Consider the following 19,945-nt stretch of genomic DNA (forward strand, 5'->3'; position numbering starts at 1 on the left):
ACCAACATATTGCAAGAGGTTAAGAAGCAGCAAAATCACCAAACAATCGATAACCCAACAAATAACAGTAACAATAGTGCCCCTATTCGAATCCCTTACAGAGACACACATATACATCCATGATATCGGATCACGGCAGGTAAATTGCACAAGTTACCTATTAGCATCACTACACACTACATCACTACACACTAAGGGCTCGTTTCCATTGAGCCCTAAAAAAATGGAACCGTAAGCTACCGAATTTGCCGACAGCTAAAAGTAGTTTACGGCTCCATTTTAGTTCCAGGTTTCCCTTGAAATATTTTGTGCAGTGCGTGTAGTCACTCTTTTCGAGTAGGTGCAAGTTAACATTGTGATAATGCTTCCATTCAACGTCAGATTTCTTGAAAATCATGCCAAAACTAGCTAGTTGCTATGGTTACCTGACCTTACACTATAACATTTACGTGTAACGTCTGCGCTCCTTACCTGTAATCATCTCTAAAGAGAATCAAAACCAAAGATACACTTATTTATAATGCATATTTTTTTAACTATAAGCAAATGCTACTTTTTATTTATAATTACATTTTCTACATGATTAATATATGTACTATATGTTATTGCTGCCCTAGGCATAGGTCTAGTTTGAATTCTGTAGACATGTGTTTGCATATATTTTTTACATGTAAATACATATTGATATTTCCATAAGAACATAAGAGCAACTATTCCTATACATGGAACAACAATAAAATTTACGTATTACAATTTTTTTCCAAATTGAAACACTTGCATTATTAAGTGCAAGTTTTAAAACGTCAATGGGAACTAGGTCTCAAAAAGCTTATTTTTCCTCTTTTACACCTAGTTGAGCTGTTTTTTTTTTTTTTCAATGTATTGACAGCCTCTGACAGGGAATTAATGGTTTGCGCTTTCATTTGAAACCTGGTGTAAAATAGCGCTTAGCGGCTTCTAATACTTTTCAGCAATTGACACACGAAATTGCTTCAGACAGCATATTTATCGGTTTGTGACCCCGAGCAAACCTAATTACGGCTTAATGTAAATGAGCAGTATATGTACTAATCAACATATAGAGGTCGATTAATCAAGCTCCGTATGTGCAGCGGACATAATACGCTACATTGTATCATGTCCGCTCGCACTATAATAAATCTACCCCATAGTCCCCTCGACCTCCGATGTAATTGCTAAACCAATGAACAGGCCATTTTGTTTGTCATAATCATGCACATTTCGATTTTTAATGATAAATCAAGAGTAATGATGCCTGTAACGATTTTCTGTTGTTTTGCAGAAATAACAATTTAGAGTTTCAGCGGTATTAATATAACGATTTTGTGTTGTTTTGCGGAAGTAACGATTTAGAGCTTCATGGGTATTAAAAGCACAACCATTTTATGTTTGTGGTCACAGGAAAAATACACTGACAATACTAACCTGGGGAGCGATTACATATGCGGCGTCGCCCACAAAAGCCGGCGTCGCCGGTTTTTAGCCGGGTATTGCTATCACATATACTGCGCCGCATATAAAGGCGGCGCAAATATTTCATCCGCCACCCGCAGTGTTTACTCCCATAAACTAACAGAGAACCTCGTTGCAAATCGGTATCATATATTCAGAGCAAGGACTTACACGGTGAAAATGGAGAAAACTCACTCCATTTTCACCTCGCCACACATAAGCAGGCGCAGCAAGCCTTGCGCTGAGTATATAAGCACCGTAACTCCCTGAAAGTTCTAACTATAACGCATGTACAAATATCTACCTGTCAACTGCCATATCCCCCACTGCAATACCTATTAAAATATATTAACCCCTAATCCGCCAACCCCCACATCGCAAACTACCTAATAAACAGCTAGATTACAAGTATTGCGGTACAGCTTATAACGCTGAAACAATGCAATTCCAGCGTAATGGCAATACCTATTAAAATATATTAACCCCTAATCCGCCAACCATCACATCGCAAACTACCTAATAAACAGCTAGATTACAAGTATTGCGGTACAGCTTATAACGCTGAAACAATGCAATTCCAGCGTAATGGCCAGGTACGCATATTACGAGTAGTGTCGGTATAGCTATACCGCAAGCATTTCAGTCTGTAACGCAACGTCCATTCCGCACTAAAAAAAAATAATTACATTTTGTGTGGGATTTCCATAGCGCCGGTATTACAGGTTGTGCGGTCCGGCTAAAATGCTTGCGTTACAGCCTATACCGATACGATCCATACCGCCATCTGAGACCAGTAGTTATGGATTTTGTGAAACAAAAATGTTTCACAAAACTCAAAGACGAGCGGAAGAATGGCCGCAGCCAATCCAACAGAGCACAAGTGCAACCCGACTCCTCAGAACAGACTACAGGACCATAGACCCAAAGGATCTAGCAAAAAAGTCCAACTAAGTCACGACACGGAGCCAGCAAGACTCCAGATGGAATCTAACAACCCAGAGAGAATACCCCTCTCTGCTAGGGAAACTCACCGTTCCCATCTCCTGAATCCAGGAGAAGCCCTAAGAAAAGGACCACATCTCCATAAAAAGGAGAATAAGCTCTCACTCAAGAAGGGGAAAAGGCTAAAGGGTAGCACCTATCACAAGTCACGAAGCCACAGGCCAAAGGAGAGGTCAATCCCCAACGCAAAAGCCCTGGAGTAAGGGATTCCACTAAAAACTAGCTTGTTAACACACAACCAATGTGCAATAGTAGAAGCAGTGACACTGCAAGTCCATTCACCTGCAGAGCAATGAATACAATGGATACTACAGCAAGCTGACCAAGGGAAACCACCTAAGGTGCAAAACAAGCCCAATGAGCAACGTCACTCAGAAAACCTGGCCAACCAAGACCAGGTCAAGTAATCCGAGTAAAAGGACATAGCCCAAGGTCCCAGGAACTGGGGAAACCGAACCAGCCCTGGAGCCTAAAAATCCAGTAACAACCCACAATGGGGTCCCCGAGGGAAAATGCTGAGTGAAACTCAGCAACCGGAAGCCCCAGAGAGAAACAGGTCCGAGCCCCCAATTGTTAAAATAAATAATACACGAAAACTGAACACCCCATCTGATATAACAATCCAGACCCCAGGGGATAATAATGCAAAATCCGGATCCACCCGGCCAACAAAAAAAAACTTGCAAGTCCTGACCCAAGGAAGAGACTACACCCTTGCTGAAGTCCCACTCTCCAAAGGAGCTAAGGCGGTAAAAGTCGTACAACGACACTAGAGCCCCTAGACTCTCCAACAGCCTCAGGACAATAAGGCAAGGGGAGACCTTGAGGTCAAAACCACTCGAGCAAAGGCTGGTCTCCACATCACCTCCGAACAAGCGGATGATCACAGGGAGAAAGGAGCACAAACTCTCCCCAGCACCAGGAGGAACCCCAAGCTAGACCAAGGAGACCACGCCGAGTATCCCAAACAGGGAACAAACATCTCCCAGGCCCCTAAAAGGAGACCTAACCTGGAGACCATGGAGAAAGACCAAAAAGGTCTCAGAAAAACAGCTAGACAGTACACAGTCGATGTGCAATAGCTGCAGCTGGTTACATTTTGCAAACCATACGCTGCAAGGCAGCTAAACTACCCTTCAAACTACTAGCTGCAGAGGACCAAGTCCAAAAAGGACATCCCAGAACCTCAAAAGAAAAAGGCTAAACCGCTCACCCGGCAGAAAGAAGGCGCTAAGCCCTCCAACTCTCCACCACGTGGGGGAGGAAACTCTATAGTCCGACAATACCAGACGCAAGAGAAAGTGACACAGTGGAAAATCCACTGACCCAGTTATCCAAAGTGAAGGTTATAAGGACTGAGACAGTCCTTCATGCCTCACGGACCCACAGGTCCTCTAGAATGCATAGTTGAATGTAAAACAAAAGATAACATGAGCTCTCTGCGCCTTGACCGGACCAGCCAATCAGAATGGCACCACGTGTCTGTACAGCCACAAGACAGAACCAAACCCAACAGGACTAGCCTGCAACCCGGGTCCTAACCGTCAAGCTGCATAAATCCTCCCTTAGAGCGTAAGAGGGAAAACAGACAAACATAGGACTAACATGTCCCCAAAAACACTTCTGTAGAAGTTACAGAGAGTATAGATTCCAGTTTAAGATTCCTGAAGGAAACAAATAAACAAAATTAAAGACATCCTAGTCGGATAAAAAGAAATATATAAGGCAACCCTTAGGTAAACGCCCAATAAGAAAACAGGCCTACCGCAGGACCAGCCAAATCGAGCCCTAATCTTCCAAACACTGGGAAGGATCTCAAAAAAGAACAGTCAGGAGATTACATCATCCCCACATGTCTAATGAGGTGCACCATTTGAAGCAGACTGAAAATTCCCATATCCAATAAGGATAGGATCATTTAGTAATGGAAAAACATGTCTGAGTAAGACGTGAAGGCGCTCAACTCTGTAACGAAAGGCACAACACTCAGGGACAGTTACACCCGCAGGGACCCGGGACAATAGGGCATAAGCACAATCGCACATAAACGTCTAGGCTCTGCAGACTAATAATCGCCAAAAATTTGTGGAAGCGAAAACGTGCTGCAAACTCCAGGGGGAACAAGCCGCCCTGAATGGAGGACTAATCATAAGCTGGGTTACCCGCATGTGTAGAAGTATAGAGCGGTAGGGAACTTGCCTCTTGGAGGACAGGACCCCCAGAGGCGGATGGCTCAGTTGTCCCTTGATTCCCCGAGCCCGAGGAACCAGGCGCTCTAATAAGGCACACCGAACATAACTGACTGACATGTGTGGATTGAGAATATGCCAATACGGACTATAATACAAAACAAAAATGGCACCTGTGACCTGACACCCACAATGGCTGGGGCACTCACCACCTCCTGTAAACCAGACCCCTGCGAACTAGAATTTCTCCATAGCCACACGGTCAGGAATGCGGAAATGGAGGACAGAATGTAATCACGCCCGGCCAGAAGGTGAACCGTATAGTCTAAAAAAAGCGCGGCCAACCATAAGGTCGCGTCACTTCCAAAGGCTTTTACGTTCCAAGCCATGAGCCCTTTAACACTACACATAAGCAGATTGAATCACATAACAAACATGATTATAACCCCCCCTGTTCAATAACCCCCCTCAGGAGATATTAACCCTTGATTCCAAGATAGTAAAAGGAGACTCACTTGACCCTTATGTTAAGTTAGTCCCGCAAGGTGGTAGCCTCTCAGAAAACATCTGTAGTACAGTACATTCATTAAGAAAGAAAATAAAACAATCTTACCGGAATCTACGCTGTGGAACAGGAACACGGCCCTTCAAGTGTGACGAATAGAAGCATTGCCTCTGCCATGGACTTGAGAGAAGAAAGCAGGCAGCGGAGCAAAGTTCGACAACGCTGATTGCTTGAGGAGCTGTTAACATGAGTCGGGATGGTTTTGCAGAAAGACTCTTCCTGCATCTCCGGACTCTAACTTTCATCCAAGCCCTCACTGAGAGACTGATAGGATTACTTAAAACTCCTGTCCCATGCCGAAGAGTAATACCCTCCATAAGAGACAAATGAAATTATGAAACTTCTCTGCCAACCTCCTGGGACGAAAGGCAAAGAATGACTGGGGGATGAGGGGAGTGGGAGGAGTATTTAAGCCTTTGGCTGGGGTGTCTTTGCCTCCTCCTGGAGGCCAGGTTCTTATTTCCCACAAGAAATTAATGTGGCTGTGGACTCTTTCCTTTTAATAAGAAAATAGGGGTTTTGACGTGTATTTGGGTTAGACTTTCACGGGCGATTTAACTTTTTTCATTTTCTTAGGCGCCGGCAGTTTCTAAACTGCCGTAAGTCACTGGCAACTCCAGAAATGTGTATTTACGCAAATTTCTGGACATCGCTAGTTTATCCGACTTGGCAGTTTATGAATGGCTGGCGCCGTATATGTGATTCTTCGTTGTGCAAGGTGAATTTACGGACGCCCCTGATGTTCAGAAATTGTTATCTACTGAAAACAAGACACAAATTGTGATCAACTCCTTATTTTTTATACAGATCTTTTTCAATATTTTGTTTAATGGGAAAGTGAAAGTAAAGTTAAGGTGTAGGTTAACTTTAAAACAAAGGATACCAAAAAATAAATAAACAAAGCGAATTTGACAATAGAATTAAATTGGAAAGTTGCTTAAAACTGCATGTTCAATCTGTGTCATGAAATGTTAATTTAGACTTTACTGAGCCTTTAACTGAATTGATACAGTAGTACTGGAGGGCTAGTTGCACACACATATATATATATGTAAAACGATTTTTAAATTCCATTTATAAATTAACATTCTGGTGGCCCAATTTAATATTACTTTAAATTTCATAATTAAATGTCCGATTTCAAGTTTGTCTTCTTAATATACATCTTCCTCTAAATACTGAATCATTTAAATGTGTATGTAACTTTCTACTTTTTGTAAATGCTCATAAAAATGATTACGATTGGTTCATTTGCTATTTTCTTTTAATTGGTCTACACTCAGATGGTTTTCATTTAATTGGCTATAAATATGGAGAGCGCATATTGTGGAGTAGTTTTTGATTAAGTCTGGCATTTTTAAATGTGTTTGACTGCTGTGAGCTGTGAGTAATATTTTGCTCTTAGTACTGTGTGTTAAATACATTTTGTAAATTCTTAATTTAACCCTTAACTTTAATTCTTGAATTCAAGTGATCTTGTGCATTTTAAAGGGAAAATGATTATGGAGAGTGCATTATCTTGATTCATATTTATTGACACACGGGCCTCTATTTATGAAGGTCTGTTGGACCTGATCCGACAGTGCGGATCAGGTCCGACAGACCTCGCTGAATACGGACGAGCAATACGCTCGCCGTATTCAGCATTGCACCAGCAGCTCACAAGAGCCAATAGGCCGCCAGCAGGGGGGTGTCAATCAACCCGATCGTACTCGATCGGGTTGATTTCCGGCGGTCTGTCCGCCTGCTCAGAGCAGGTGGACAGGTTAACTGCTGTTTCTGGCGAGCCTGCAGGCTCGCCAGAAACACGGAACATCAAGCTCCATTCGGAGCATGATAAATATGCCCCACAGTGTTGAAATTCATACCTCCTGAAAACAACACAGAATCATTATATTCATTGTTAATATCCTGATTTTGTGATCCGAAAATTAAATGTGCAAAATTAATGACAAACAAATTGGTAACTTTGTAGGTTTATTAATTTCATCACAAGTTAAAGTGCATGTATCCTTTTTTATAGTATATTCTGATGCTAATAGGTGACTTGTGCAATTTACCTGTGCTCAAAAACCATAGGTATATTTGTCTCTTTAAAGGGACATTAAACACTAAATAAAAGCTACATATAATGATGCATTCATATAAAAGATTAGTCTGAGAATAACAAGTAGATGTACTTTTTAAAGTTTCATTAGTTGTTTTAAGATTGACAAAATAAGTGTAAAGGTTTAGTGTCTATAAAACAAAGGGAACTGCCATGTTGTAACTTAGGTTACCTTCTCTGCTCTGGCCAATTAGGGACAGTTATAAATAGGTCACTAGAGTGTGCAGCCAATGGCTGTGTGCAATATAACAGAGTTCTGCACTTCCATTTATAACAGGAACTGAAAAGCTCACAATTTTTGTATAGAATTATAGGAAAAGGGGACAAAATAAATAATGAAAGTATACTGCAGAGTTTTATTTATACATACGATTTATCATTTTATGTTATCATTTCAAAGTGTTCAATGTCCCTTTAAGTGGTTTGAATTGGGGTATTTGATTTGGATTTTTTTATAAGAGTAAAAAGTGCTTATTATGAAGTCTTGTCTGGGAGTTTATCAAGTGTAATGTAAATGTAACGGCTCTGTAAATGTATGTAAGTCATGGGGTCACATACCTACTGTAATTATATGAAGTAGATGATCTATATAGAGAATTGTCAGTCATAGGGTCACATACCTACTGTAATGATATGAAGTAGCTGATGTATACACAGAACTGTAAGTCATAGGGTCACATACCTATTGTAATGATATGAAGTAGCTGACGTATGCACAGAACTGTAAGTCATAGGGTCACATACCTACTGTAATGATATGAAGTAGCTGACGTATGCACAGAGCTATAAGTCATAGGATCACATACCTACTGTAATTACATGAAGTAGATAGCTGTAAGTCATAGGGTCACATATCTACTGTAATTATATAAAGTAGCTGATGAATACACAGAACTGTAAGTCAAAGGGTCACATAACTACTGTAATTACATGAAGTAGATAGCTGTAAGTCATAGGGTCACATATCTACTGTAATTACATGAAGTAGATAGCTGTAAGTCATAGGGTCACATACCTACTGTAATGATATAAAGTAGCTGATGAATACACAGAACTGTAAGTCAAAGGGTCACATACCTACTGTAATTACATGAAGTAGATAGCAGTAAGTCATGGGGTCACATACCTACTGTAATGATATGAAGTAGATAGCTTAAGTCACAGGGTCGCATACCTACTGTAATGATATGAATTAGCTGATGTATACACAGAACTGTTAGTCACAGGGTCACATACCTACTGTAATGATATGAAGTAGCTGATGTATGCACAGAACTGTAAGTCATAGGGTTACATACCTACTGTAATGATATGAAGTAGCTGATGCATGTACAGAACTGTAAGTCATAGGGTCACATACCTACGGTAATGATATGAAGTAGCTGATGTATGCACAGAACTGTAAGTCATAGGGTCACATACCTACTGTAATGATATGAAGTAGCTGATATATACACATAACTGTAAGTCATAGGGTCACATACCTACTGTAATGATATGAAGTAGCTGATGTATGCACATAACTGTAAGTCATAGGGTCACATACCTACTGTAATGATATGAAGTAGCTGATATATACACATAACTGTAAGTCATAGGGTCACATACCTACTGTAATGATATGAAGTAGCTGACGTATGCACATAACTGTAAGTCATAGGGTCACATACCTACTGTAATGATATGAAGTAGCTGACGTATGCACAGAACTGTAAGTCATAGGGTCACATACCTACTGTAATGATATGAAGTAGCTGATGTATGCACATAACTGTAAGTCATAGGGTCACATACCTACTGTAATTATATGAAGTAGCTTATGTATGTACATAACTGTAAGTCATAGAGTCACATACCTACTGTAATGATATGAAGTAGCTGATGTATGCACATAACTGTAAGTCATAGAGTCACATACCTACTGTAATGATATGAAGTAGCTGATGTATGTACAGAACTGTAAGTCACAGGGTCGCATACCTACTGTAATGATATGAAGTAGCTGATGTATACACAGAACTATAAGTCATAGGGTCAAATACCTACTGTAATGATATGAAGTAGATAGCTGTAAGTTATAGGGTCACATACCTAATGTAATGATATGAAGTAGATAGCTGTAAGTCATAGGGGTCACATACCTACTGTAATGATATGAAGTAGACAGTTGTAAGTCATAGGGTCAAATACCTACTGTAATGATACAAAGTAGCTGATGTATACAAAAAACTGTAATTCACAGGGTCACATACCTACTGTAAGGATATGAAGTAGCTGATGTATACACAGAACTGTAAGTCATAGGGTCACATACCTACTGTAATGATATGAAGTAGCTTATATATGTACAGAACTGTAAGTCATAGGGTCACATACCTACTGTAATGATATGAAGTAGCTGACGTATGTACAGAACTGTAAGTCATAGGGTCACATACCTACTGTAATGATATGAAGTAGCTGACGTATGTACAGAACTGTAAGTCATAGGGTCACATACCTACTGTAATGCTATGAAGTAGATAGCTGTGAGTCATAAGGTCACATACCTACTGTAATGCTATGAAGTAGATAGCTGTAAGTCATAGGGTCACATACCTACTGTAATGATATGAAGTAGATAGCTGTAAGTTATAGGGTCACATACCTACTGTAATGCTATGAAGTAGATAGCTGTGAGTCATAAGGTCACATACCTACTGTAATGCTATGAAGTAGATAGCTGTAAGTCATAGGGTCACATACCTACTCTAATGCTATGAAGTAGATAGCTGTGAGTCATAGGGTCACATACCTACTGTAATGCTATGAAGCAGATAGCTGTAAGTCATAGGGTCACATACCTACTGTAATGCTATGAAGCAGATAGCTGTAAGTCATAGGGTCACATACCTACTGTAATGTTATGAAGTAGATAGCTGTAAGTCATAGGTTCACATACCTACTGTAATGATATGAAGTAGATAGGTGGAAGTCATAGGGTCACATACCTACTGTAATGCTATGAAGTAGATAGCTGTGAGTCATAAGGTCACATACCTACTGTAATGATATGAAGTAGATATCTGTGAGTCATAGGGTCACATACCTATTCTGATGACATGAACTACAAGATGAAGATCCCTCTTCATATCTTTGCTGCTGTAATGATATGAAGTAGCTTATGTATGTACAGAACTGTCAGTCATAGGGTCACATACCTACTATAAGTATATGAAGTAGATAGCTGTAAGTCATAGGGTCACATACCTACTATAAGTATATGAAGTAGATAGCTTTAAGTCATAGGGTCACATACCTACTGTAATGCTATGAAATAGATAGCTGTGAGTCATAGGGTCACATACCTACTGTAATGATATGAAGTAGATAGCTGTAAGTCATAGGGTCACATAACTACTGTAATGATATGAAGTAGATAGCTGTAAGTCATAGGGTCACATACCTACTGTAATGCTATGAAGTAGATAGCTGTGAGTCATAGGGTCACATACCTACTGTAATGATATGAAGTAGATAGCTGTGAGTCATAGGGTCACATACCTACTGTAATGATATGAAATAGATAGCTGTGAGTCATAGGGTCACATACCTACTGTAATGATATAAAGTAGATAGCTGTGAGTCATAGGGTCACATACCTACTGTAATGATATGAAGTAGATAGCTGTGAGTCATAGGGTCACATACCTACTGTAATGCTATGAAGTAGATAGCTGTGAGTCATAGGGTCACATACCTACTGTAATGATATGAAGTAGATAGCTGTGAGTCATAGGGTCACATACCTACTGTAATGATATGAAGTAGATAGCTGTGAGTCATAGGGTCACATACCTACTGTAATGATATGAAGTAGATAGCTGTGAGTCATAGGGTCACATACCTACTGTAATGATATGAAGTAGATAGCTGTGAGTCATAGGGTCACATACCTACTGTAATGATATAAAGTAGATAGCTGTGAGTCATAGGGTCACATACCTACTGTAATGATATGAAGTAGATAGCTGTGAGTCATAGGGTCACATACCTACTGTAATGCTATGAAGTAGATAGCTGTGAGTCATAGGGTCACATACCTACTGTAATGATATGAAGTAGGTAGCTGTGAGTCATAGGGTCACATACCTACTGTAATGATATGAAGTAGATAGCTGTGAGTCATAGGGTCACATACCTACTGTAATGATATGAAGTAGATAGCTGTGAGTCATAGGGTCACATACCTACTGTAATGATATGAAGTAGATAGCTGTGAGTCATAGGGTCACATACCTACTGTAATGATATGAAGTAGATAGCTGTGAGTCATAGGGTCACATACCTACTGTAATTATATGAAGTAGATAGCTGTGAGTCATAGGGTCACATACCTACTGTAATGATATGAAGTAGATAGCTGTGAGTCATAGGGTCACATACCTACTGTAATGCTATGAAGCAGATAGCTGTAAGTCATAGGGTCACATACCTACTGTAATGATATGAAGTAGATAGCTGTGAGTCTTAGGGTCACATACCTACTGTAATGATATGAAGTAGATAGCTGTGAGTCATAGGGTCACATACCTACTGTAATGATATGAAGTAGATAGCTGTGAGTCATAGGGTCACATACCTACTGTAATGATATGAAGTAGATAGCTGTGAGTCATAGGGTCACATACCTACTGTAATTATATGAAGTAGATAGCTGTGAGTCATAGGGTCACATACCTACTGTAATGATATGAAGTAGATAGCTGTGAGTCATAGGGTCACATACCTATTCTGATGACATGAACTACAAGATGAAGATCCCTCTTCATATCTTTGCTGCTTAAATCCTATATAAAAACAAAACAGACAGTCAGCCCTTTCTTCGTGTAGACGCCATAAGGAACAAAGGTATTCAAGGACATAAGCTGCACGCACAACAAACACATACATTAAGTACAGATAATACCAAGTGTGTGGAAATCAGTCTGAGAACAGTAAATTGACACATCCTACAAGTTGTATCTATGGAAAGAAATCAACTCGCAAATGTCTCACTCAGATTTAGTTTAAGCTGAATCTTAGTTGGATTCTTAAAATGATCATACCATCTGATTGCAATAATTAACACATTTGACATTGGCTTAAATTCATAGACGCTTGTCTCATTCCCATGAGGCCTCGCTTTAAAGATGAGATCATTTTTAAAATGTATTGAGTATCACTGCACTTATTATTTTCCGGTGTTTTGTCATTTAATATCTATTAGCTACATTAAGTCGCTAATACACAATAAATCACACGTCAAACAAGAATGTGGAATAAACAAAAATGACAACACCAACGCTTTGGAAATGTGTTTGCAAAACCGTTTATGTAACTGTTTCTAATTGTAAAATATTCATTTTGTTATGGTAAAGTAGACTCGCTGAATAAAACAAGAGTCTCGAACGGATGTCCGTAGGTGTTCTGGGGTGTTCTACAGGATTTTTCACTGCACCTCAGCACAGACTACAGTATTCCCAAAGACTCTAGGCCAGATTACAAGTGAAGCACAGATTTTTTTAAACTTTTAACACAGGCGGGTTAGCGCACGTATTACAAGTTTAAAGTAAAAAGTTCAGGGCTTCCGGTATTGCAACCGCGTTAACTTCTTCTGCCGGTAAAATTCAACTGAGAGCACAGTTAGCTTACGCGCTAACCCAACACGCATTAGACCACTAAAGACCGCTTAACCCAAAGGTAGTTATGCATATTTTACATTCCAATGTTCTTCACATAGAAGAAAATGTTCTTTCTTATTATACCTGTATATCTATATATACAGGTATAGATAAATAAATACCTACTTAGAAATGCAAAGAACATTTTCTTCTAAGGGAAGAACATTGGAATGTAAAATATTTACAGTAAAAACACAGAACATATTAAAAAATATTAAAATTGATTGAAAAATATTTTTCATCTTTCAAGGTATTTGAGTGGAAAGGGCTCCTAGTGTGTGTTTATATATTGTACATATATTTATGTGTTAATACGTGTATATACACATATTAACACATAAATATGTATGTATACCAGCATATACATATATATTTACTGGGGACACACAGTTTCCATAGACCACAATGTAAAGGCACTTTACAGTGCCGTTTTTTTTTCTAACACCCCACAGCCGCCAACTTTAGCCACAAAATACTGCTTAGTTCAATTTTTTTTTTGTTAAAAAAAGGGACCTCACGTTTTTGTTTGGGGGCAATTGGGGGACATTTAAAAAATGTAACCAGAGGATTGCGGTAGCAATAACCAGCCACTTGTAATGGCTGGTTATTTATTGTGCACCCGTAAACGGGAAGATTTGCTTGTTTGTGCACATGCAATAAATTAGCGCTCCACTTGTAATCTAGCCCTTAGTCTTTTGGCTGAGATGTGTAACATTTTAAGTAAATCCATTTTGCAATTTTAAATGATGTAATTGTGAAAAAATATGGTTTCTCAATGTGCCTCCATATGGTGTGAAAAAAAAAACTTTTGCAACAAAACTGCTGAATGGATTTGTGCCAAATAAAGAAATAGTGACAGAAGGCGTATGTTGCCCTTTTCTGTTCCTTGAGTTGTATTTGTCATTTATGTGATTATAAAATGAAGAATGCACATTACCGTGAATAGCGCACACACACTCTTACCGTGAATAGCGCACACAATCGATCAATTTTTTCTGGGTTCTTCGGACCTCCGTTCTTATTAAGCCGGATCATGTACCTTTCACTGTTCATAAAGAGACAAATATTAACTATTATTATTATTGTTTTTATCTTCATTTGTTATGCACCAAAAGACTAAACAACATGATTATTAGTGACAGAAGAGCTATGGATAGCACAGCTAGTGACAGGGCTGGGTGTGGCACAGTGACAGGACAGCTAGTGAAAGGGCTGGGTGTGACACAGTGACAGGACAGCTAGTGACAGGGCTGGGTGTGACACAGTGACAGGACAGCTAGTGACAGGGCTGGGTGTGACACAGTGACAGGACAGCTAGTGACAGGGCTGGGTGTGGTACAGTGACAGGACAGCTAGTGACAGGGCTGGGTGTGGCACAGGTACAGGACAGCTAGTGACAGGGTTGGGTGTGGCACAGTGACAGGACAGCTAGTGACAGGGCTGGGTGTAACACAGTGACAGGACATCTAGTGTCAGAGCCTGGTGTAACACAGTGACAGGGCTGGGTGTGACACTGTGACAGGACAGCTAGTGACAGGGCAGGTTGTGACTCAGTGACAGGACAGCTAGTGACAGGGCTAGGTGTGGCACAGTGACAGGACAGCTAGTGACAGGGCTGGGCGTGGCACAGTGACAAGACATCTAGTGACAGGGCTGGGTGTGGCACAGTGACAGAACAGCTTGTGTAAGAGCCTGGTGTGGCACAGTGACAGGACAGCTAGTGCTAGAGCCTGGTGTGACACAATGACAGGACAGCAAGTGACAGGGCCTAGTGTGGCACAGTGACAGGACAGCTAGGATCAGGGCTGGGTGTGACACAGTGATAGGACATCTAGTGTCAGAGCCTGGTGTGACACAATGACAGGACAGCTAGTGACAGGGCTGGGTGTGGCACAGTGACAGGAAAGCTCGGGTTAGGGCTGGGTGTGACACAGTGACAGGACATCTAGTGACAGGGCTGAGTGTAACAAGGTGACAGAACCTGATGTGACACAGTGTCAAGAGAGAAAGTGAAAAGGTCTGGTGTAATATGTGACAGGACCTAATGGGAAAGGACAGTGGGGGACAGAGCCTGGACATAAAACTGTCACATGTTTCACCTGATCTGACGCGCCTCCCTCATATCATATAATGAGAAGAAGATGTCCACGTCTTCTCCAATGTTGCTGTGTGTAAAACTCTTCAGATTGAGAAGCAGGTGGTGGGGAACAGGGGCCCGAGGCTCCTTGTGTCGCTGCCTCAGGGTGTCTGCCTGTGACAATAAAGCAGATCATGTCACAATAAAGACAGCACAAAAAGCACATCCTCAAATCTGCTTATCAAATTATACAAACCTCCTCTTTTGTTAAAACTTTTAGAATTTGCTTAAAGAAAAACATCAACAAAGAGCTGTGTAAGGAGAACAGGTAATAGCAGTGTTAATTTCGTCGACTAAAACTAGACTAAAATGACAATAAAACTAAAGAAATTCTGATGACTAAAATACGACTAAAACTAAAATGGCATTTTAGTCAACAGACTATGACTAAAACTAAATCAAAATGACATTGAAGTCAAAAGACTATGACTAAAACTAAATAATTTGCTGTAAAAATTAACACTTTATGCAAGGTTTTATAATTAATCCATATCTAATTAATGCTCTTTTGTAAAACAAAAAAAAAACCAAGGCTATCTTCTTGTTTATTTACGAAACTTGGTTTTATTTAATTTTAAGATAAAGACATGTTATATACCAAAACAGTTAAATCTGTATTGCATGTTCAAACCTTAGTACCATAAATAAAAACAGGTTAATAAAAAGAGTATGGGCTTAAGTTATGCTGTGCCTGTGCTAGCTGCAGAAACTTTTTGCTGTGCTGAGTTACTTGATACTTGTTTTAATTATTGACAGAGAACTATTAAAGTTTTTATATTGGGTAATTTGTGCAATGGCGTTACAGCCAGTACAGTTTACAGTATGTTTTTTTATATATTAAAGGGACAGTCAACACTCGAGATAACAGTATATGATATTTAAAAATAAAAAAACGAAGATCCACCTGCACCGTACCCCTTTTGTCTTAACTAACTTCTATAATATGATGTAAATATGGCAGCCTAACTCCCCCCACCGTTACGTAGCTACCTTCTTCTTCAAATAATCAGCCAATCAGAATCCAATCATCGGTCAGAAATTGCAAGCGCGTACAATTTCTGACCGAGGATTGGATTCTGATTGGCTGATCATTTGAAGAAGAAGGTAGCTACGTAACGGTGGGGGGAGTTAGGCTGCCATATTTACATCATATTATAGAAGTTATTGACGATGATTAATAGTAGAAGGAAGTAGGTAAGACAAAAGGGGTACGGTGCAGGCGGATCTTCGGTTTTTTTATTTTTAAATATCGGATACTGTTATCTTGAGTGTTGACTGTCCCTTTAAAGTTGCACTTCTGTTTGTTTATGAAACTTGGTTTTATTTAAGTTTAATAAAGACGTTATATATAACGTTGAGTTTGGAAATTATAGAGAAATGCTTAAATAATGCATTACACTTTCACTAAACCCCTTCGATTTTTGTTGACTAAAATCTACTGGAGATTTATTCGACTAAAACTAAAACAATTCAGATGACTAAAATATGACTAAAACTAAAATGGAACTTTAGTCAAAAGACAGAGGGGCCCATTTATCAAGTTCCGAACGGAGCTTGTGGGCCCGTGTTTCTGGCGAGTCTTCAGACTCGCCAGAAACAGCAGTTATGAAGCAGCGGTCTAAAGACCGCTGCTCCATAACCCTGTCCGCCTGCTCTGATGAGGCGGACAGGAATCGCCGGAAATCAACCCGATCGAGTACGATCGGGTTGATTGACACCTCCCTGCTGGTGGCCGATTGGCCGCGAGTCAGCAGGGGGCGGCGTTGCACCAGCAGCTCTTGTGAGCTGCTGGTGCAATGTTAAATGCGGAGAGCGTATTGCTCTCCGCATTCAGCGAGGTCTTGCGGACCTGATACGCACTGTCGGATCAGGTCCGCAAGACCTTTGATAAATAGGCCCCTAAAACTAAATCGAAATTTGCCGTCAAAATTAACACTGGGTAATAGAAGACATTCCATTTCTCCCTATCCTGCCCTTATACAAAGATTTTCTTTTCTCATCCTTCCCAGCTTGTCTTGACTTAAAGATACATTTTTTTTATCAAACTATTTTCTAGTACTGTGTTTAACCCCTGTATATTAATTTCACCCAGCTGACTGCATCTATATCAGGTAGATTTATATGAATGTCTTGGTAAACATACGTCTGTTTTATGATCAGACTTCTATTATAAGGCTCCACAATGAAAATGTTATTTGCCATCAATATGCCTTTGAAATAATTCAGCAGCAAAATTGAGCAATTTAATTAGGGTTCAAATTTGAATGTAAGCTCCAGTGCAAAAAAACAGAAATAGACATTAATTATAAATTATGGTTTGGGATTAAAGCGGCAGGAAACCCAACATTTTTCATTCATGATTCAATTCTGAACATACAATTTTAAACAACTTTGCAATTTACTTATATTACCAAATTTTCTTTGTTTTCTTGTTATCCTTTGTAGATAAGCAGGAAGGTAAGCTCAGGGGTGTGCACGTGTCTGCAGCACCATATGGCAACAGTTTGCAACAATGTTATACATTAGCAAGAGCACTAGATGGCAGCACTATTTCCTGTCATGTAGTGCTCCAGACATGCTCACGGTATCCTATCTAGATATCTCTTAACCCCTTAACGACCAGCGCTGTACCCTGTACGACGCTGGTCATTAAAGGGACATGAAACCCAAACATTTTCTTTCATGATTCAGATAGAGAATACAATTTTTAACAACATCCCAATATACTTCTATTATCTAATTTATTTTATTCTTTAGATATCCTTTGTTGAAGACATAGCAATGAACATGGGTGAACCAATCACAGGAGGCATCTATGTTCAGCCACCAATCAGCAGCTACTGATCCTATTCAGATATGCTTTTCAATAAAGGATATCAAAAGAATAAAGCAAATTAGATAATAAAAGCAGATTGGAAAGTTGTTTAAAATTGCATGTTCTTGAAACCCAAATTGAAACCCAAATTCAAAGAAAACATTTGGGTTTCATGTCCCTTTAAGCCCTTAAGGACCAACCTTGTACCCTGTACGACGCTGCAGTCCTGGGCTTCTCTGTGACAGGATCTCGCTAAAAGTAGCGAGATTGCACTATTTCTGCATGTCCCACGAGTAGGGCACTGCAAAAATAGAGTTGCAGAGTTACCGATGCAGAGAGGGCAACTCTGTGGCCCTCTCTGCATCAGACAGCGGTGGAGCCGATCGTTGGTGGGTGGGAGCACAAGGAGGGAGGCGGTTGCGTGGCCCATCGCTGGAAGGGGGCGGGAGGTAGGTGGTAGGGGCGGGACCGCTACGCTACGGAAAAAGAAAAGTGTAGAGCGGCAGTGAGTGGGAAGGAGGGAGGGGGAGGAGGGGGAAGAAGGGAGAGGGGGTTCCTATAGTGGAAAGTGGGGTAGAGGGTGGGAAAGTGATCTGGGAGGGGGAGGGGAGTATGGTAATGAGGGGGAAGCAGCTAAATTACTGAATTTTTTTATTGTAAAATAAATAAAAATTATAGCCAACTGGGTACTGGCAGAAAGCTACAAGTACCTAAGATGGAGGTTAATGGGTAGAGGGGAGAGGTTTAGAGAGCTGTTTGGGGTGGGGATCAGGGAGGTTGGGGGTTAAGGGGGGATCCTACACTGCAGAACATATATTTTATTTTTAAAAAGCCTTATATTTTTATACTGGCAGACTTTCTGCCAGTACTTAAGATGGGGGTGAAAATTCGGGGGGTGGAGGAGGGAAGAGAGCTATTTGAGAGAGATCAATTAGGGATCAGGGAGTGGGAAGTATCAGGTGGGAGGGTAATCTCTACACTAAAGCTAAAATTAACCTTACAAACTACATGATAAACCCCTTCACTGTTGGGAATAATAAAATCATGGTGCGCAGCCGCAATTGGCAGCCTTCTAATTACCAAAAAGCATATATGTCCGCTGAACAAAGGGGATCCCAGAGAAGCTTTTACAACCATTTGTGCCATGATTGCACAAGTTGTTTGTAAATAATTTCAGTGAGAAACCTAAAGTTTATGAAAAAGTTAACAATTTTTTTATTTGATCGCATTTGGCGGTGAAATGGTGACATGAAATATACCAAAATGGTCCTAGATCAATACTTTGGGTTGTCTGTTAAAAAAAAATATATATAGTTTTGAAAGGTAAATATAAAAAAGGCTCTATTTCTGTTTAAATGTAGTGATGGCAAAAATGCTAAAAATGCTCCAGTCTTTTGAGGAAGTTTTAGTCTGAAAGGTCCGGTGCTTAAGGGGTTAAACAAAGAATAACAAGAGAATGAAGCAAATTTGATAATATAAGTAAATTGGAAAGGTATTTAAAATTGTATTTTCTAAATAAATCATGAAAGAAAAACAAAATTTATGCTTACCTGATAAATTTCTTTCTTTCGCGATGTACCGAGTCCACGGATTCATCCTTACTTGTGGGATATTATCCTTCCTAACAGGAAGTGGCAAAGAGAGCACCACAGCAGAGCTGTCTATATAGCTCCCCCCTTAACTCCACCCCCCAGTCATTCGACCGAAGGCCAAGGAAGATAAAGGAGAAACTATAAGGTGCAGAGGTGACTGAAGTTTTTAATAAAAAATACCATCTGTCTTGAATAGATAGGGCGGGCCGTGGACTCGGTACATCGCAAAAGAAAGAAATTTATCAGGTAAGCATAAATTTTGTTTTCTTTTGCATGATGTACCGAGTCCACGGATTAATCCTTACTTGTGGGATACCAATACCAAAGCTTTAGGACACGGATGAAGGGACGGACAAGACAGGA

The 19,945-nt window shown here is 40.0% G+C and overlaps 1 protein-coding gene across 1 annotated transcript in view; it reads right to left on the bottom strand.

Annotated features, from left to right (window-relative positions):
• DOCK3 (dedicator of cytokinesis 3) overlaps positions 1 to 19,945 on the bottom strand; it is a 924,676-nt gene that overhangs the window by 315,110 nt on the left and 589,621 nt on the right. Inside the window, exons 9-11 of the mRNA XM_053721106.1 lie at positions 15,138 to 15,289; positions 14,002 to 14,083; positions 12,105 to 12,165 (exon numbers count right to left, since the gene is read on the bottom strand). Coding sequence (XP_053577081.1) covers positions 12,105 to 12,165; positions 14,002 to 14,083; positions 15,138 to 15,289 — 295 coding nt within the window. The remainder of the gene's footprint in view (positions 1 to 12,104; positions 12,166 to 14,001; positions 14,084 to 15,137; positions 15,290 to 19,945) is intronic.

The sequence above is a fragment of the Bombina bombina genome, chromosome 7 (assembly GCF_027579735.1).
Source record: "Bombina bombina isolate aBomBom1 chromosome 7, aBomBom1.pri, whole genome shotgun sequence".
Taxonomy (NCBI): Eukaryota; Metazoa; Chordata; class Amphibia; order Anura; family Bombinatoridae; genus Bombina; species Bombina bombina.